Consider the following 22,437-nt stretch of genomic DNA (forward strand, 5'->3'; position numbering starts at 1 on the left):
CGGCTACAAAATTGAAGAATTTTTACTTACACATAGACTCTCTCACCAAGGAGCTGAAGCTGAAAACTAACCATAATTATTACCATCAAATTCAGGGACAGTTACAAGTGACAGGTAGACAGTGGTGTGACTTTGCCGTTTGGATACCAAAAAGGGACTATCCATTGAATGAATTCGGAGAAATGATATACTTTTAATAAAGTGTTTCCAAAATTACAAACATTTTACATGTGTTGTGTTTTACCAGAGTTAATGGATTCTCGAGTAAGATGAAGTCAGAAGATACAATTTCGTGATTGGAGGGATTATCTCAACTCTTAGAAGGAATCGTTATATGAGTCCAAAATACATCCATGTAACTATGAGAATCGCATGCATTCTGCTTTTTTTTTTTTTTTTTTTTTTTTTTTTTACAAATTAGTATACCTGTCTGCCTCAAATAAGATTTAAAAAGGTGAAAAATAAACAACATAAAATTTTACAATTCTTAAAAACTTATATCTAAAATTTCCACCACGAAACAGTTTCCTTTAAAAAATGGTAGGCAATATTTCATTGGATATTATTTGAATATCACATGTGGAAACGTAAGAAGTACTGTAAAATGGTAAGACTTTTTAACAATATTTTGATTTGAGAAACAACTGAGTTCCCTTTCAAAGTGAAAAACTACAATAAGTAGCTTCCAAACTATGGAAATCCAATAATAAAACTGCAAGTAGTACATCTATAACTTCTGTTTTCAATAGAATGATTATGTGTTCTCGTTTAGCAGAATCCTGTTTCGCATATAGGGATACTAACTGGTTTTCCATGTTCAGTGTTGCCATGTTTCGAAGAACAGAAAATAGGCAATGTGTGTACATTCCCGTTTCGCAGAATGAAAGATGTAGGTTTTTGGAAATTCTGTACTGCACTTGAAGGATGTGCACAATCTGTACTGCACATTAACAGGTATACGGGAGCCTGATTCTGCCATATTGTTATCACCTTCTTTATATGTAATTTTTCCCGATCTAGTTGTCGGCATAAATACCTGCCAGCCTATAACGAATCAATCTACCGTAATGAGAATGTATCTGACAATACGAATACTATCTTTTATATGATCCTGCTTTTAGTAACACTTACACTTTATTGTTAAAAAGTTTCTAAGTCCGTTTTTTCGTTAATAAATAGCGTGCCGTAGGAAAATCCTTTTATTGTCTGAAAATAGACGCCGATGCATCTACCATGTAAAATTGGACACTATAGGGAATGTTACCAGAGAAACAGTGTTGCCAACACAAGTTACAACTTTTCTAGTAGCACAACTTCAGATTTTTGCACCTATGGAATGAACAAGTAAAACGTATGCAAACAAGCTACGACATGTCTGTCAGTTTTGTAAACTAACACCACTACGTCATGAATATTACAAGGGATTCATTGCTAGAAACATGCCACTGCTTCCATTTGTTCCATTTGCATTATCAAATAAAATGTTCAAATCACTGTCTTTTGCCTCAAAATCTGACAGGGTTATTTTCACCTTGCTCTATTCGGGCTCACTACCTTCTATGTCAGATTCATTGAAAAGTTCTTTCTCAATTGAACTTTGGCGAAGAGCACGATTTACCGTTGTTCCAATGCTGCTGCAGATTCCCACATGCAGTCACAGTCATACAATAACGAACTTATAATTTGCTATGAAATATGCGTTTTCAGTCAGTGTTGCACGTTGTTGCTTGTAGATTCTATGATTAAAATTACTTGATAACACCAAAGGTGCAGCAGCATAGTTCTTTCCAATCACTATTAAAACCTGATTATCTCTCTCTCTTTACATCTATCTATCTATCTATCTATCTATCAGAGTTGGCGTGGGTCAATGAAAACTTGATCCAGGACCCACTGACACACCACTCACCGTGACCCACTCTGACCCATGACCCAGCACCCACCATGAACCACTCTCATCCACTGTGACTTACTCTGACTCACCAAAATCCATCGTCATCAACTCTGAACACGATCCACGGCCTCTTCTGTACTGATTAAAGAGTTTACACTGGTAATAAAACAAGACTGTGAAATTGAAATGAAATGAAATGAAATTTTTGAGTTTTACGTCCCACGGTTATGCCGGTTAGGCTAAAGGAGACGGTGATGATGAGTAATGAATGAAATGGTGGAATGAAGAAAGTGGGAGGAAACGGGAGAACCCCGAGAAAACCCACACACACGGTGTTTGTCCACCACAAGGTTCACTTGGCAGGAGCAGGGTTTGAACCCGAGACCCCTAGCACCAGAGGTGAACGCTCTACCACTGAGCCACCAAGACTGTGAAATTGTCACTAATCGGAGTTTGAATTTCTAGTCAATCGCTCAAGCACCACTCTGTTACAATAACGGTGGATCTGGCCTTTACAATATCAAATTGTAAAGTGTTTATCAGTGAGGAAATTGAAGCACTTCGAGGTGGGGAGAAATTAGTGTGTGCCTAAAATATACTTGTACTAAGAGAGTATCCTTGCAAGTGTTAATTTCTCAACGCATTCCAAAAGAAACTTCTATTCACAGGAAAATACCCCTGTACAATATGGAAAAGGTTATGGTTTCTCAATTCACAGTATTTTTCTCACAAAAGACTTGAAAATCAGTTTTTCATAGTGTAAAAATGTGCTCGAGTACCCTCTGTGAGAGCATCTCCATAAAGTCTGCTCATAATTGTAATTTGTGTAATCACTAAAACACCACGTTAAATTTAAGTTACAAATATGCATACTTGCAACTATTATGAATATTTATTCAAAGTAGTTTACCTAAAGCAAAGGAGAGACTTACTAAAAATTAGGTACAAAGTTGAATAACACAAATAAGCCATTAGTAATACAAGTATACATTTTCCATAACTCGTAATTTTCCACCTTAAAACAAATCTGAAATCGGATTTATTTCCTGTTGATAACTTTTTCGTGGTAAATTATCCGCAGCGGAATGATGTCCATCCTTCAGCCAAGAAATAATTAGCTCGTTTACTTTGAGCTTGTCTAGCGGTAGGCCATTAACAACAACAAGTTAGACAAGGTTTGAGCACTTAGTCTATTTCTAATATCATCCATCTGTAAATTCATAAGGGAAAATCCCCGTTCGCACTCTGTCGTGAAAATGATAATACTTCTACCCGATTTCTGCAACTCCTCATCGACAATCTGCCTGAACGATTTTTCTTGGTCAGTTTTGAAATACTCAGCAAGAAGTATCATCTCTCTATCACCATACATCTTTTCCATATCGATCATATCAGTTGGCAATGTCGACAGATGGAGAACAGGAACTTCATCTACCACGCCTTCGATAGGAAATCTTGTGAATAAATTATCAATTAAAGCCTGATAAATTGATTATTTCTTATTTGTTTTGTAAATTTAATTTTTGTAGTTACACATGAAGGTTTGATGCCATTACCAAGTTCCCTCCCCATTCTAGAAAGCGAAATGGAACGAGTTCCTGGAAAGTGTTCAGAGGTGAATGGGAATTTCCCTCATTCTTCTCCTTCAATTACCACACTGCTGTTTCCCATGTGCCAAATTATGATGAATTTCAATTAAATTATCATAGTATAATTATTTCCTTGTTGAATTATCGATACTTTTCAGTGGAAAAAAGGATGAAAGTTCCAAATCAAGGTAAGTAGACCAACGTAAAGGGGGAAAAAGGTGTAAATTTTCCATATAATTATGCGTACAATCCAAGCTTAAAATTTCCGTGTAATTAAGCTTACAGTACAAATTGTATGCCTATTTTTCACACAACTTTATGGGTTGATTGCCCTGTGCTGTAAGCGCTCCATATAATAAACATAAGCTTCAGCAATTATTATAGTAGAAAGCAATGGATATATGAACAAGCACTATATTTTTTGTTTCTGATTTTTCTCTTAAACAACATCGATCGTTTTCGATCATTTTTACAAACCAACTCACTACCAATTTTCCATATATAGAAAGTGCTCCCCTCCCATAAAGGAGAATTTTAAAAAATGCTAGGACACATTCTGTTTATTTTTAATAAAGAGTTAATACACTGAATTTCAGCTCCATAAGTTTAACGGCTTGCGAGATACTCTTTTTTTTTTTTTTTTTTTTTTTTGCGCAAAAATTCGGATCCTTACTATCTCCTTAGGATATTATGCATTATAATGAAAGCAATATAACGTCCCAGTGTGGATTAAGGCATAACTATATACCAAAAGTAATTTCGTTTGACTTTGCAATTTGACCATGATGATCAGGCGCACACAGTTACATTCAATTTTTTATATAATAATTTATATATTACAGTGATTCAGAAATGTATTTTTGCCAGTAGTTAGCTCCTCTAAAAACTCTCAGGTCTCGAAAGCTAAGTAGTAGTATAAGTCCTATTGCTATTATTACAATTAAAAATATCAATATCCAAAAGTACCTGAAGTTCGTTTTTGACTTGGTTAGATATACTCACCTCAGGTAAGTAGACAGAAGCAAATGGAAAAGGAAGGGAATGAAGGTCTTGAAAGTAAAACGTAGACAAATTTATCAGTCTTCAGAATATACTGTCTACAATGCAGTGAGCAGAGAGGGTCGGTAGATCATACTGAGTCGGTGGGTCGCAGTGGGTGGTGAGTCACATGCTGTTGACCCACGACCCACTGACCCACTCCATCTCTGATATATATATATATATATATATATATATATATATATATATATATATATATATATAGAATTGAAAATCACTGTTTGTGACTCTAAAACCTCAATCGCCCGACCGATCTCGATTAAATTTGTAACATGGGTGAGATTCGAGGCTGAGGCTGGACTGTTTTCTGGCAATTCACTTTGATGGTAGAACTGAGGGGAGGGGGAGGGAGTATAAAAAAATAAATAAAACTTAATTCCTGAACCACTCGACCGAACTTAATCAAATTTTCAACATAGATGAGATTCAGGCCTGGGATCGTTTTTATGATTTAAACTTGACGGAGAAACGTAGGGGAGGAGAGGGAGGGGGAGATATATAAAAATCAATTTTTATATAAGACTGAAAGTGACTATTTTTGTAACTTAATAACACTTCAACTATCCGACCGATCTCAATCAAATTTTCAAGATACATGAGGTTCGGATCTGGAAACATTTTTATTATTTCACTTTAACGATAGATCCTAGGGGAGGGGGACGAATACAAACTAATAAAACCTAATAACTTTTGAACCACTGAACCAATTTCAATCAAATTTTCAACATATATGAGGGCCGAGCCTTGGGTGTATTTTATCGTTTCACTTTGACGAGCCAACCTAGGGGCTGGGGGAGGGGAGGGGGGATATATGTAAGAAAAATTAAAATTAAAATGACTGCCTTTGTGACTTCATCACTCTTGAACCACCCTACCGATCTTAATCAAATTTTCAACATACATGAGTTTAGGGCTAGGAATTGCTTTAGGTTATTCACTTTGACGATGCAACGTAGGGGAGAGGGAGAGAAATTTAAAAATCACCAAAAATGATCGATATTAGTGATGAATCCAGTTTTCGGGGTCGATTAGAGAAACAGTGACACTTCTTATGCTGTTTCAATCCAAGTTCAGCCCTGATAGTTGGATAGGGGGATAAACATTTAAAAGTGATCGAAAATGACTAATATTGGTGTCGAATCCATAGTTTTAGGAGTAGCTGAGATAACAGTGACAATTCTGATGCTGTGTGCCGCAGCACGGAGGAGGGGTAGGGAGAGCTATATATACCATAAGGGAATAAGAGGGGACAGAAATTTAAAAATAATCAAAAATGACCGATATTAGTGTTGAATCTATTAGTTTTCGGGATCTATTAGTTTTTGGGACACTTCTGATGCTGTTTCAATCCAAGTTCAGCCCTGATAGTTGGGGAAGGGGAGGGTACAACGTAGGAGAGGATAAACATTTAAAAATGATCGAAAATGACTAATATTAGTGTCGAATCCATAGTTTTAGGAGTAGCTGAGATTAACAGAGACAATTTGATGCCGCATGCCGTAGCACTGAGGAGGGGGAGCTATAAATAACAATAATCGAAAATGACCAATATTAGTGTCTAATCCATAGTTTTCGGGATCATTCAGGTGAACAGTGACATTTCCGATCCTGTTTAAATCCAAAATCAGTTCCACCACTTGGGGAGGGGGAGAGAGATAAAAATTATCGAAAATGGCCACTATCAGTGTCGAATTTATAGTTTTCTGGGTCGCTTAGATGAACAGTGACACTTTCGATCCCGTTTAAATGCAAATTCAACCCCACAACTTGGGGGAGGGGAGGAAGAGATTTAAAAATGATCGAAATTGACCGATATTAGTACTGAATCCATATTTTTTGTGGTCGCTAAGATGAACGGTGGACACTTCCAATGCCATGGTCCGTAACATGAGGGAGGGGGAATATATCTATATACATATAAATGATCGAAAATGGCCAATATTAGTGTCGAATCCATGGTTTTCGGGGTTGCCTAGATGATCAATGATCTTTCCGATTCCGTTTAAATCGATGGCATTAAAAACGAAAACAGCGTATTTCACGGGTACTAAACACATGAGATACGGAGTTGTGCATTTAAATTTTCATTTCAACCCAGCGAAGCGGGTAATATATGCTAGTATATATATATAGACTGATCCATAATTCGTGTAATTTTCTAGAGCACTGGCAGTAGACGAAGTTTTCACACTAATAATGTAAAATTTCTTATTCTTATTGGAAAATGTCTGAAATTTTAAATTTCAAAAGAAAATAAAAGAAAATCACTGTTTAGTCCCTCTTTTGGTGCCGTAAACACAAAAGTTCATTTTCCTTATGGGAGATTCAATGTTAAATCTTGAAAACAGTTTTCCCCAATAACTATTGCTAAGGATTTTGGTACAAATGAGTGTTACTTGATACAAAATACAAAGACACTTATCCGCAATGCTAGTGGAGGCGTCCTAAACTTTATTTTGGGTACGGCTCCCCCTTTAGGGGGCAAGGGCCATAAAAAGTGGTGGGTGAAGTGTTACCAAAATAATATATATATATATATATATATATATATATATATTAGGAACGTCAGTAAGCGTAAGATTAATCACAAATGCCACAGAACTAATATTCTGATGCTCCTTGCATGTGTTAGTAACTTATATGGGGCTAGAGCCCCCATCCAAATGTCATTAAAAATTCAGCGCAATTATTTTTTGCACGGACACGGGAAAAAAACTATTTTGTTTTTGTCAATTAACGTGAAATTTGTTGTTCTTGTAGTAGAGAGATAAGGTTTTGAAATCTGGAATGTTATTTTGGTAACGCACCACCTAAGGGGTTTCACAGGGGGCATAGCATAAGCATTTGGGACTACAAAAATTCCATTTTTTTCTGTAAACGTCAGTGAACGTCAGATTAATCACAAATGTGACAGAATTAATTTCCGACGCTCCTTGCATGTGTCAGTGATTGATATTGGACTACAGCACCCCTTCCAAAAGTTATTAAAAAATCACCATAAATATTTTTTGCAGATACATACGGGAAAAACTATTTTGTTTTTGTTAATTAATGTGAAATTTGTTACTGTAGTAAAAAGTAAAGTTTTAAAATCTGGAATGTGATTTTGGTAATACACCACCTTAGGGGGGTAGCATAAGATGGTGGATCTTTATTAAAATTCCAGATGTTGTTGTGGAAATGACAGTGAGCATCAGATGAATCACAAATACCACAAAATTTATATTCCGATGCTCCTTGCATGTACCACTGACTGATACGGGGCTGTAGCCTCTCTACGAAAATCACATAAAAATGACCATAAATATCCTTAGCAGGAACATAACGGCAATACATTTGTTTGGTAAATTAATGTGAAATTTGGTTTTATTGTAGTAAAAGATATGCGTTCTGAAGTCTGGAATGTTAGTTTGGTAACACACTGCCTTAGGGGGGAAGAGGGGGCGTAGCATAAGCATTTGAAACTTTATAAAAATTTGAAATTTGGTTCTGGAAGTGCCAGTGAGCGTTAGATTAATCACAATGGTCGCAGAATTAATTTCCGACGCTCCTTGCATGTGTTAGTGATTGATATGGGGCTACAACCCCTTCCAAAAATCACAAGAAAATGCCATTATTGCTTTAGCACGGACATACTGGAAGAAACTTTTTTTTTAATTTGTCACGTAATGTGAAATCTGGCTTTATTCTAGTAAAAATGTACACGTTTTTCAATTCTGTAATGTTATTTTGGTAACATGGGTCAAGAGTGCGGAGGGTAATTTTGTGTTTCTGCAGAGTACAGGGGGTGGGACATTAAAATTCCAAGTTTTATTTTGGGTGTGCCAATGAGCGTAAAATTAATCTCATGACGCACAGAATTATTCATCCAATTCTATTTCCATGTAGCAGTGAGTGATAAGGGGGCTACAGCCCCTTTGAAAAAGTGATAAAAATTGATAATGAATGTCCTTACGCAAGAACCTGCTGGCAGCACCTAAATATTTTTCATAATTAATGTGAAATTTGGCATTATTGTCGAAAAAATGTTTGTTTAGAAAAAAAGCTGAAGCGACAATAGGATATTATTTATGTATGGATCTCTTTTAGAAAAGTGCAAGATTTCCAAGCGTATCTACAGAAGAAATAAAAAGACTTGTGTTGTTATCTGTTACTAGTTCACCACGGGAATCCCTTTCTCATCGAAGCTTAGGTTCAAATATTAAGAAAACTACGCTACAAAGAATTTTAAGAAACTTGAAGATAAAAAAATTCGAAATGTTTTTAAAATTCGAATGGTTTCTAAGTTGTGTACAAGTGATGATGGTGATCATGCTTTTTTTCTGTATCTGGTTCATTAAGAAGATAAATGAAACCCTATGTTCTTGTTTCAAGTTATGTTTTCTGACGAAGCCAAATTCTTCTTAAATGGTTCAGTGTCCTCATCACATGCAAGATATTGGTCATCATGCAGCCGAACGTGAGATCAGAAGTGTCAATGGACAAACAAGGAACAACGGTTTGGTGTGGCATAACTGCTACTGAGGTGACAGGACCTTCCTTTTCTGATGAAAATGTGACAACGCCATCATACCAAAAACTACTAAGAGGAAAGATATATGCCGAACTTGATCGTTTAAATTTAGGTCAAAGTGATGAATTATTGTTCATGCAAGGTGGAGCACCACAGCATTGCTCAAGTACGGCTATAAATCTTTTGAGAAATTTGGATAACAACTTATTTCTATGGGGTCAAGTGTCGAATGGCCATCGAGCAGTACAGATCTTACACCATACAATTTTTTCTTGTGGAGATTCCTAAATCAAATTGTCTATCAAAAATCATGTAACAATGTAGATAACTTGAAACTAAGAATTCTTCAGAGTATAGAGATGATTACTCCGAATATGTTAAAGAAGGTGTTCACAGTGGCTTTAGTAAATTGTATTAATTTGTCTTGCACGTTCAGGAGAGTATCCTGAATAAAAGTAACTGGATTTTATCTGTCTTACATTAGGTTAATGATATTTTTGAAACTTAAAGCTAGACTAGACTTTTCATTTTTAAAACCTTACTTTTCATTAAGATGTTTTTCTGTGGTTCCTGCGAGTGCGACATTTTTTACTGCCATTTTTCTGTTCTATTTCGAACTGGTTTTTGCTTAAGTGTGCAGAAAATACGTAAGAATCATAATTCATTTTAAAAAGGCAAAATTCTTTGATTATATTCCAGTTACCTCATAACAATAAAGCTGTTACACTGACAGAAGATATTCATTTACAGTAGATTTGATTTAAAAAAAAAAATCAAAGTATTTTCCTGCAGTAATGACAAATTACATATTAATTATAAGATGTATCTACCTTTTTCTCGTACGTCCGTGCTAAGGATATTTATTGTGAATTTTTCTGATTTTTGTAAGGGGGGATTGTTTCCTCATATCAATCACTGGAGCATGCAAGAAGCATCGGAACACTAATTATGTGACATTTGTGATTAATCTGACAATCATTTGCATTTCCATTATAAAATTTGGATATTCTTAATAAAGATCCATCATCTTATCCCTTGCCCCAAGTGCCCGCTAAGACCATGCGTTAATAAACTAACATTCCAGATTTGACAAACTTACAATTTTTACAATGATAGCGCCAAATTTCACACTACTTGATTTAAAAAAAGAATAGCTTTTTCCGGTATGTCTCTGCTAAGGATACTTACCGTGAATTTTTTGTGTGATTTTTGGAGGGGACAGCCCCATATCAGTCACTGGTACATGCAAGGAGCGTCGGAGCAGTAATTGACTTTTGTTGGCATTTCCACAACAAAGCTTTGAATTTTTGTACAGATCCACCATCTTATGCTACGACCCCTGTGACCCCTCTCAGGTGGTGCATTACTAAAATAACATTCCAGATTTTAAAACTTAACTTTTTACTACAATAACAAATTTCACATTAATTGACAAAAAAAAAAAAAAGTTTTCCCGTATGTCCCTGCAAAAAATATTTATTGTGAATTTTTAATGTGACTTTTGGTAGGGGGGCTGTACCCCAATATCAATCACTGACATGCAAGGAGCGTCGAAAATTAATTCTGTCACATTTGTGATAAATCTGACGTTCACTGACGTTTACAGAAAAAAATGGAATTTTTGTAAAGTCCCAAATGCTTATGCTATGCCCCCTGTGCCCCCCTCAGGTGGTGCGTTACCAAACTAACATTCCCGATTTCAGAACGCATACATTTTTACTATAATTACATTAAATTTCACATTAATTTACCAAAATAAATGTATTCCTGTATGTCCCTGCTAAGGATATTTATGGTAATTTTTATGTGATTTTTGTAGAGGGGTACAGCCCCATATCAGTCACTGGCACATGTAAGGAGCATCGGAATATAAATTCTGTGGCATTTGTGAGTAATCTGACACTCTCTGTCATTTCCAAGTATACAGAGGTTGTTCCCTATACATACGATGATTTCCACAAACAATAGTAATTACATTTAGCGCCAAAACCACTCGTACAATTACACTGGACCTCCGCTTATCCGCGATAGATGCGGTGGGTGTTCGTGTTGAAGATAGACCCTACTAAGAAGGCTCCCTAATGACGCTTTAAGATGCCAAATACAATTATAGTGCCAATGTCAAAATGTGCAAGGAAAATGGATTCCAAGTGTCGAAGAACGGAATAACATGTGCGTTAGAAATATTACGAAAGAAAAGGAGTCGGGAGACTCCTGTACAGCAGGACAAATCTACTCCCCCTTTCCTACCAGCTAATATTCGGAAATACAGGGTTTCAACATACGGAAAACCCAGGTACACAGAGGGGTATTACAAGCCATGTTGGAACGTACTTTTGAGATATTCACAGCATAATTCATCACGATGTGGCGTTAAAGAAGTGTAGAAAAGTGTGTGTTTAGAAACTCTTGCCAAAACACACGGCAGAACATTGCACCAAATTATCAACGGCTCTACGAGCACCATCTAACTGGTGAAGGTCAAGGTCAAATACGTTAATTGTTGGATATTTAACAGCAACGTCAGTAGTACGAAATACGTTTTTTACACTGGACAAGACATATGTGTAATCGATGACTAACAAATCGTACGCAATTTTCTATAAAGAACGTGGTGGTATCTTCTACAGCTGGGAACAATGTAGCAAAAGTTTCGTCCATTATAGCCAGAGTGAAGTTCGGACACGAATTTACCGCTATGACATTCCATTCCCTTCACCCACATTTCAGTGAAATCTCCGAGTGCCTCGCCAAGAGATCTTGCCAAAGCGGTGATGCCATGTGAAAAGTCTATGAAGAGGAATGGATGCGACTGACTACACTTTATGCCACCTCCTTCAATGGAAATATCGATGCTGGGTGATACACCAAATGCAGAACCATCTAACAGAGCATCATCGGTAGTGGGACCATGTGATTCCATGAGATATCTGCATTCCGAAATAGTGACAAGATTGATAAAACCTCTGTTGTATATAGTGTCTGTGTGTCATGTCACTGTACTTCTTCTTGCACTTGTCACTTTTCAAGACTTAAAAAGTTATTCCGAAATACAAAATTTAAATGTAGCTCCCCAAGAAATATAGGAAAAAGGCTAACTGTATGTAAAAGGCACCTCATAAACTCAATGCACAAGTATGAACTTGTGCACGAAGAAATATACTAGAATAATAAAACCCCTCAACATCAGAAAGAAATGGAATTGGTAATTCGGAAAATAATGAGACAGGAAAGAGCTAACTAAGCATGCATTTGAACATGGACATCAGATTGACCATGTGAAAATTTTTGATCTCTTGGGAAGAAAAAAATGTATATAAAATATTTTTTCATAAACTGTTATATCCTTGCTTTGAGTCAAGGCATCTGACAGTAATATTCATGTATAACCGTGGGCACTTTGTCGTAGAGTATAGTTGCATTATTAGCTTCTAAACATTTGCGATGGTTATACAATTTGTATGTCTTTAATTGTTTCACCAAAAGATTTTCCTGCCTGAGAAACATGTGAAAGAAAGAAATCCTTTCTACATTGACGATCCTCTTTCTACATTCATTGCCTTACGAAAATGAAAAGGGTCCCAGACAGGATCTGAAGACGAATTCGACGTACCGAAGAAGGCGGAGTCTAAATTGAAAAAAAATATTTCGCCTTCTTAATGTATCTAAAACATATTGAGTGAAATTTCTGTATAGGATTTTAATACTTCAATATTAAATTTTCAGACATGAACTGTTCATATGTAATTCTTTAACTGTGAGATCGATTTAAGCGTAGCGAAAATGAGTTTGACTTCTCACTTTTTAAAGTTAAGCTTGTTTTAGAATTGACTTTTTATAATTCTAGTATTATTTTGAATCGAACTTTGAAAAGGTGAATAACTGTTCAAGTTTTCTGGTCATCTCTATGCAAATATTACAGAGAAATAGCTTTAAGTATACATTCTTCTTAAGTAAAACCAAGGTTTTAAATCTATAGGAAAAATGAGGAAGAAAATAAATATTTTTGTAACAATATTTATGTTTATTTATCATCCAGTAGATTTTCGTTCTTCTGTTAGTTTGGTGTTAAACCACTGCTTTAAAAACAATCAACACATCATGTAACTTCAAAGCAATATTTCTACACTAATATTCCACGTAAGTTACAGAGTTTGCTTTATCATCTATATGTATGTATGAATATGTGTCTTGTTACATGAAATATGAAACAAAAATGCGTACACGAAAAACATGCCTGTAACATTTTACTCAATGATACACATGAATATACAAGTCAATGTTTCTAATAAATCTCTATCACTTATATATTTTATACACTGCTGTCTATTTACACTAGATCATTAAAGAAATAACAGAAAATATAAACTGAAGTTTGCCACCAATTAACAGCAACATTTGGCTCTATGCTGTGATGTTTAAACAAGCATTTTGGTAATTGCTCGACTTTTCTTCATTATCAAATACCTTCACATACACACAAACTTTCAATTTTATTGTCTTTTTTTAAACATAATTTTTATGTCCATTATCAGTCATCTTCATCTCTATACAACACAGCACTATTTATATATAACTATATACATATATTTTTCTTTTCCAAACTGTTCGAAATGGCCACTTAATATGATATTTTCAATTACCATTTATACACACACATATATCAAAAAATGGAACTCCCAGAATTACTTTATCGTTCCCTACAGGTTTCCCCCTTGTTCTACAAATGTATTAAGGCGGCAATAATGCCATCTAATGTAAACCTAAAAAATAGTGTATGTTTTGATCCTACCAAATATTCAAATATATATAAAAATCACGTTCAGTAGTAATATTTTCTTTTTTGAACAAGAAATATTCTTGAGGCACCTTGTTTACTTTCTCAAGATACAAAAATTGTTACTGCATGCCTTTTCCTGAATTATGAAATGCATTCACTCAAAATAAGAATTCTTTAAATAAAACACAGTATACAGTGTTATGATCACATAAACTAGCATAGTATGGAAACATATATTACATTAGACATTCAATTTCCGAAAGAAAAGAAGCTTAACGGGTTGAAAATATATGACTTGAAATAGATTTGATTGAAAAATGTTATGTTGCGAGTTCAGTCACATTTGTACCATAATTCGAAACTTAACATGTTGAAGAAAAATTGTTTTTTTTTTTTTTGTCTACAATATGTGGTTATAGTCTCTTGGTTAGAACTACCATTTCACACTACCTGAGGACATTCATACTGAAAGAACAATGTGTTAAAAGTTTACGTGATCATTAGACCATACCCTGCAACGTCGAATATGAATTCTGTTGAAGCACAGAAAAAAAAAGTTAAAGAAAATTATTACTTGCGTACTTACTACAAAGAATCTTAAAAAGAACTTGAAAAATGTAAAATGAAAAATAATATGAATGATTTGACAGTTTCACTCATCACGTTTGTACTTGCTTTATACATACATATATATATATATTTTAAACAGGAACTAAATGCCGTATAACTGTTGTGCTTAACTTCTAATGTAGTCATTAATATCTCAACACCACAACGAAATGAGAAAAAAAATATATCAGTCGGATATTTTTCGTCTTGTTACTCTTTGGAATATCTTATCTCCCTGTTTAACACTACATGTTCTTTTACCCTCCTGAAAGTCACCTGGCTGCAATTCACTCAAGTACAATGAAAAAACCTTGATTTAATATGAATACACACATAAATTAACTGTGTATTTTCTTCACACTTGCAAATCTGATCGATCAATTATATTTCATATGCATATATTAGATATATCACAGTCCCTTTCATCTCCTTTACTTTCATATTTATTTTACATAACAAACAGTTAAATAGTTACACTTACAAGAGAAGCGATACGTCATTAACAATAACATCACAGATATTTTTTCTACATGGCACAATCGTCACCAAATCGTTCAACTTTAAAATTCATTCTTTTAATTTATTTTTTTATTTTATTTTTTTTAAAAAGTATGAAGAACACTTTTACTGCATTTCGCTGTAACATGGGAGATCAATTCTCCATCTTTTGGCCGGCTTCTTTCTTCCTGTGCCTAACTGAAACTGATTTTTCCTCACAACGTTTACTTTGTGGGAAGAAATAAAGAAGAATAGTGGCACATGGGTGTTACTGTCAGCGGGGTGCTGATTTTAGAAGAAGACGATACCTCTCACATGAATGATCTACAAAGAAAATTAGGGATTTGAATTTTAGTAATATTGTAAATACTATTAAACCTTAAAGAGTAAACGAAACATAAACTACAAAAAAGTCTGCAACATTCATATAAATACTGTGCACAAATTTTCAGTATGAATTTCATATAATACTCTGGACTCCAAGATGAACAAAAATAAATAAATAAATAAATAAATAAATAAATAAATAAATAAATAAATAAAAATAAAAATAAAAAATGAAAAAAATTGTTATTGATCTAAGCATATCTAATAGTAGAAACTTTCCAAAACATTATTGCAAATGCCATAAATGATGATGATTTTGAGTTTAACGTCCCGTTAAGTAGCGAGGCTATATGAGAGATGTGAACCTACTGATTAACGTGGAATCCGAACCACATGATCTCCCATGCCAAACGCGCGTATGCTAACCGCTTAGCCACGAAGCAAATGCCATAAATATAGAACTAAATTAACTTTGGTAGTAGAATGTAAATGAGTAACAAAAAACAAAGATACCAAAATATTAGTTATTAGTTAGTTAAAGTTCATATGGACGTCTATTATATGAACTTTAGCTAATGTTTTGATATATATATATATATATATATATATATATATATATATATATATATATTGTTTTTTTAAATCAACGATGTCAGTTTATACTGAGGTTGCCTTCATCTAAATTCAGACATAGTTTTCTTTTGTTTATATAAATTGTTTCAAAATATTATAATATTTGAGCAATATTTTAACCTTATTATTATTATTATTATTATTATTATTATTATTATTATTATTATTATTATTATTATTATTATAAATGTTTTGAAAAATTCTCAAATAGCCATCTCTATTGCTTTTAGAATCCTAGTGCAGTAAAATCTGTTCCCTTGGCCATCTTTGAAAGTTTGTCACCTGCTTTCCTAATTTGACCTCATTTTTGTAGAGCCTGCATTTTCTCGTAAGACGTTCATTACTCAATATTCTCTAAACTCCTGCGCGTCTGTCTTGGAATTCGGCTGCATTAAAACAACATTATTCCTATGCTGATAATGATAAATTTACTTCTATTCGGTGGACACCTTCGTGATCTTTTATTTCTTAGAATCTCTCTCTAGCCCAGTAAATAAAGGACCGCGAGCTGAAATAATTTAGAAAAAGCTGAAAATTTCAGGATTTGTTTTTCATGTGATCTTAAATGAAATATCAAAAGTCCCCTAAAATCCCGTGTGCGCTTCATCCTCAAAATGGCGGCCAAAGATGGCGGCCGTCCGGAATGCGCATGTCTCCCGATTTTAGCTTGTAACTCTGAGACTATTTAAGATATTCCAATTCTGTAAAAGCACTTTTGTTCTAGAAGCTCTAATCTATAACTTTTCTTAATACTTCTTTCTCGTAAAGTTTGACACAAAGCCACCATTTTCCATTAAAGTATAAAGTGATACATTTTGAAAGTCCTGCTCTTGGATTGGATGTAAAAAATCTCCAAAACCGTTAGGAATTCGCAGACAATGTTCGGAATAGTTTAGATTGAACATTTAATTAGCTTTGTTTTAAAAAAAGAATCACCTAAATCGGAATACAATTAGTCGAGAAATTCGATGTTTTAAATTAAATGTAGTTGGATAAAAATTAATCGCTATTAGTCCAGCACCTAAAGTTTCTTAATTCATAGTTGTACTGGATTTATGGCATTCATGCCTTGGATTCCAAACTGAAATTTCAAAACTGTCATAAAACCTATGTGAATTTCATACCAAAATGGCGACCAAAGAGGACACTGGTCCGATATCCCCCCCGCCCCCAAAAATGGATTATTATATTTTAATTCTGTAAAAAGCACTTTTATTATGAAAAATAAAAGCCCTATTCTGTAAATTTTGTTAAGAGTAATGTCATTTTAAGTACATTGAAAACAGTGGCGGATAGTTGTTATGCAACCGGTGGTGCACACGGAATAACTAAGTTGGTTGTATATTCATAAGGATACCAAATGGTCAATTTGCATTGAGTCTACTTGTAGACACACAACCCAACTTACAGTTATGTAGTGTGCCTCACTGATTACATACCAACGAGCCACCATTGTTGAAAATTAAGTATCCGTTTTTACATCTTATTTGAACTCCCTTGTAAAGTAGATTCTTCATTGTAAATAGTCAAAAAGGGAGTAAAAAAGTTTTTAAAATATGTATTACACCTACCTTCTTTAATACATGAAAATTTCGTGGTCTTCAGAGTCTTCAGGAATTAACATATTTGAACAAATATTTCCTCGACAATTGAAAGAGAGTTTGGAACAAGTCAGTCCTACCTTTCTAGATTCACATTTGCTGTCACAGTGTTTCTGTGTTCTTATCTTACATGGGCAAGATACAAGGTTCAGCAGATTGTCAGGATCAGCTTTCAATTTTATTGCACTGGTAGCAATTTACCTTCTATTAATTGCCACTAGAAACAATTTACTTTCTATTAATTGCCACCCCCATTTTGTTGGGTTCAAATAATTCTCCAACCATTGGTGTACTTGAAGGTAAACACATACACTGTGTTGAGAGGCAGCAGCACTTGTAAGAGGGAAATTTGCCAAATTGAATTTTGAGGATAGTTTTCTAGTCATTATCCTGTTGTAGGCTTATATCGAAGTTCGTCTAAAGAAATTTGATTGTGTTCTCCATACAACCGCGTAACCAATTTTTCTCCTGTTTTAATGACTGTTTGGGGATCTAAATTGGGTTGGTGGAAGACTGTGACCGCTTTAGATAGTTCTTGCTACTTCTAAAGAATTTTGATGGCAGCCTTTGTTGAAAAAAGATGATGATGTGTTACACCCTGTGATAGCATGAAGACACCCTGTGAAAGATGTTCTTCAGTGACTCTAGTTTCCTTTGGATGTTGCCAATGTGGAAGCATTTCTATTCAATTTTGTTTGTTTTCGGCCTCACAAAGTACACTGTAGTGTCTGGAATTGTTCGAGTAATTAAGATGGCCGTCAGAGTCAGTTCCTACTACTACAGCAACAAAAGTGTTTTATTTACTTAGATTAATAGCTGCGCTGACAATCAGAGCATCTGCATCTCTTTCAACTTCGTACACTGTAATGCTTGAAGAGTTAAAGTGGGTTTTGAAGAAATCAATCAAACGTCTTTTATTTTCAGAGTTCAGTAAAAAGGGTGCTTGCTCAACTTTTCTGATGTCTTGATCATCTGTCTCCTGACCGAAAGGTCTAGTTTCTACATGCTGTTCAAACAGTGACGATCATTTTTCACAGAAACTTTCTAAGGTTTCACTCACTTCCATTGTAATTGGAAAAGATAAGACCGAGCCAGCCAATATCCCGCCCATAGCTCAAGCCTCCGGAAGCTTTCATTGCCCTTATCAAACTCTGTTCAATTACCATATCTGTTGCACTTCCACTCCAAAAGCAATCCTTCCTTCGCACATCAAAGTATCTTTCAAGTTCTGCTGGTTTCAGTTTATTTCCCAATTCTTCCATCTGTTGCAGATAAAACTGTGTAGATTTCGCATAGTTCAAATGTCCTGCTGCTTAAAAGTTTGGAATCATGCATTTCACCGTATAAATATGAAAGTCCCAGTCTCCAGGACACTCCGCTCGAATATAAAGTATTATTAATCTTACTTGTTCCAAACTTTGAAGCCACAGTTCAGCTTTGACTCGGCTAGATAGGTCATAAGTATTTTAATGCCTGAATTATCCTTTGTCGTTTACGGTTTTTGTACCTATGGTCAACTCATAGATACTGAAACATATATTACTCTCTTCAAGGTCTCTAACTAAACTGCAAATCTGTTGATGGTGCTACATAAGTCAAAAAGTGCTTAGTGATCTCAGTGCTCTTGCATATGTAGTTCCATTTAACATGTGTACCACAGTATTTTGCGCATACAACAAGCCCCAAAGTTCTAATTAAAGTACCAGATAATATGTCCAACGACACCTAAGTATGACATTAGAAGGTGAAATCCCCCCTGTCTGACAACTAATTTAGCTAAATCACTATCTTGTTGAGCAGATGTTTTATTTCCATTGCCTTCCAATGCAGAAGCTGTTCAAAAGTAACGATACAAGAATCCCATCCCGCCTTCTTGCTTTCGTCACAAGTAAATAGAAAGGAAGTGTAAATTGTACAGAAATTTTATGATTTCCAGTTGAGGAAAGGAACTGCAGTTATGCTGCTCATTTCAAACTGCCGGTGGTCATAGTGATAGTGAGCATGAAACCATTCCACCCTGGCTTAGGTGAATCTTTTATGAGATGCATGAGAAGTAAACTTCATCTGTGAAAATTAGCATATCGAAGATTTTGTACTATCATATTTTCTACCGGTATCAAACTCTGTTTCAATATTTAAAAATTCATTGTTTGTTGGTTTGTTATAAAATTTAATATCCCTTCTAGCAAGAGCGGATACCATAACTGCTGAAGGCAGTGCAGCACGTTCTAGGCTATACGTAAATCTTGTCTATTTATTTTAGGTGTGCATATTTTAATCCCACCCATACTGTGGAAAGTACCGTGACCATCTAATGTTCTCGCTGCATTATCAAAAACAAACTGAATCAAATTTTGAGAATGATCGGTTTGGATTGGAATAATAGAACACATTCTAGAATGTTCATATCTTCTTACTTCAGCGTAGCTGGCTGATATTCCAAAACTACCATATGCAAGTATATCTATCTGTATATTGACGAAATCTATAGTATCGCAAACAGTAAACTCCAATTGCTAGATGGATTGGTGATATAAACGTACGAGGCCGACACATTGAAATAATTGAATGGCAGATCATGATATGCATCCGAGATAACATATTTGAATCACCTTTCTTACTTCTAGTTATATTTTCAACAAAAAATTTTAATAATTGTGGATCCTCGGGAGTAACTTTTTCCAATGAAGGAATTGTTTCTTTCTAGGCAGACGTGATACGAATGCATTGTTGATGCTTCTATTTTTAGACATGATCTGCTTTTCTTTTCTTGTTTGCTTCATTCTTTGAGATAAGAAGGGTTTGCTGTTTACTTTCATACCACTATGAACCACATTAGCTTAAAATTTATGTAAGTTTAGAATATAATAATATATAGACTACCAGCTGTTACGCTACTAAAAAGAAAAAAAAAAAAAAAGATTTAAAGGAACACAATATGGACAATTGGCTGACAACAAAGCAGCTCTGTCCACCTATATTTTTCAAAAAAGTCGAATTTCTCGACTAATTGTATTCCGATTTGGATGATTCTTTTTTTAAAACAAAGCTAATTAAATGTTCAATCTAAACTATTCCGAGCATTGTTTGCGAATTCCTAACGGTTTTGGAGATTTTTTACATCCAATCCAAGAGCAGGACTTTCAAAATGTATCACTTTATACTTTAATGGAAAATGGTGGCTTTGTGTCAAACTTTACGAGAAAGAAGTATTAAGAAAAGTTATAGATTAGAGCTTCTAGAACAAAAGTGCTTTTACAGAATTGGAATATCTTAAATAGTCTCAGAGTTACAAGCTAAAATCGGGAGACATGCGCATTCCGGACGGCCGCCATCTTTGGCCGCCATTTTGAGGATGAAGCGCACACGGGATTTTAGGGGACTTTTGATATTTCATTTAAGATCACATGAAAAACAAATCCTGAAATTTTCAGCTTTTTCTAAATTATTTCAGCTCGCGGTCCTTTATTTACTGGGCTATCTCAGAACATCTTTTACTGTTGTATGTTTTAGGCTAACAAACCCAAGAGAAGACGGGAAGAGACTTGGCCACTGAAAATAATTTGTTCAAAAATACAAGGCAAGGTACTGTTTATTGCTTTTACGTTTATTATTGGCGAATGTATGATAAGCGGCCACCAATTCATACTCTACAAATTCAACACATCGTAGTACAGTCCAAAATGATTTACTGAGCTATTATATTACTATCCTTTGTTCTGGTAAGATGCTACAATTTCTCTTCGAATTTTCTAGGAAGCCTACTTAAACGTATTTTCTAGAAATATACTACGACAATAAGAAAACGAAAGTAAACAAAGGTTGTTCCAACAATAAAGTGAAAACGAACGTACCAACTTCTTACATAATTCAATATATTCTGTACTAAACGTACATCTCTAAAAAATCAACTAGCTCTAAAGCAAATCTTAAGGTTCCTTAAGATCTTAAGTTAAGTACCTTAATTAAAAAGAGATCACGTCAAATCGAACTAATTTGTATAGCGTCGAAGGTATTCAAATTTACGAAAAGCTGTTAAAAAGAAATACAACAAAGCACAAAAATCTTACTATTGCAGCTTAGAAAGTAGTAAATATAAGGAATAGCTCATATTTTTGGAATGTTTTCAGAACTTATAATGGTAATCAATAATTTCGACAAACAAATTAAAACAGAAAACTAAAGACGCAATTGATATTACTGAAGTATTTTATGAAAGTTCACAATCCCATTGAAGCCAAGATGAATGCCTCTCAGTATTGTTAGTAATACTGTTTGAACTGGAATTCCTATTCCTGAATTAGATGTAATCGAAGGTATTATAACAAACTAAGCACTCCCCAAGTCGACATTTCATTTATGGTACTGAACTTGCTACCAGTTTGGAAAATATATTTAGTATTCATTATGTATTGGTATACTTCCTTTAATGTGCAAATGTATTTTTTTGATAAATAAATCTAATGTTATTAATAATATCTCTACACGCCAATAACTTTAGTTAATACATTTCAAAGAAATTCTAATTCTAGGCATATACACTTTATTGCAGGAAGTTGTTTTTAAGAAGTTTAAAAAGTTTACATTTCATACTGATGAAATGATTTATTGTTTTTAAAGTTTAACGTCCCATGGTTATGACCTTTAGGTTAAAGGAGAGGGGTGAGTAATGAAAATGAATGGTTGTTAAATTATTTTTTTCTTCTTTCACTGGGAATCGAACCCGGGACCATATGCACCAAAGCATACGCGCTAGCCACTAGACGAGGGGGAAGGCACCATTTGATAGATGTTCACCTATTATGCAATCAAAAAATAAACCTAAATATGTAAATTGTAAAGACTTATAAATGCTTTTGACTCTGTAAATCACAAATATTTTACTAGCAAATTCTCAAATATTGATTTATCTCCCTTGTACACTCGCTGCTTTG

General features: G+C 34.5%; 1 protein-coding gene across 8 annotated transcripts in view; it reads right to left on the minus strand.

Annotated features, from left to right (window-relative positions):
- Window positions 1-13,058: 13,058 nt before the first annotated feature.
- The window catches only part of gem (transcription factor CP2 like gemini), a 402,232-nt gene continuing 392,853 nt past the window's right edge, over window positions 13,059-22,437 (minus strand). For all 8 annotated transcript variants that reach the window (XM_081736308.1, XM_081736307.1, XM_081736306.1 and 5 more), the window contains one exon: window positions 13,059-15,266. In XM_081736308.1, coding sequence (XP_081592434.1) covers window positions 15,217-15,266 — 50 coding nt within the window. In that variant the 3' untranslated portion in view covers window positions 13,059-15,216. The remainder of the gene's footprint in view (window positions 15,267-22,437) is intronic.

Source organism: Thermobia domestica, chromosome 13 (genome assembly GCF_964235325.1).
Source record: "Thermobia domestica chromosome 13, izTheDome1.hap1.1, whole genome shotgun sequence".
Classification (NCBI taxonomy): Eukaryota; Metazoa; Arthropoda; class Insecta; order Zygentoma; family Lepismatidae; genus Thermobia; species Thermobia domestica.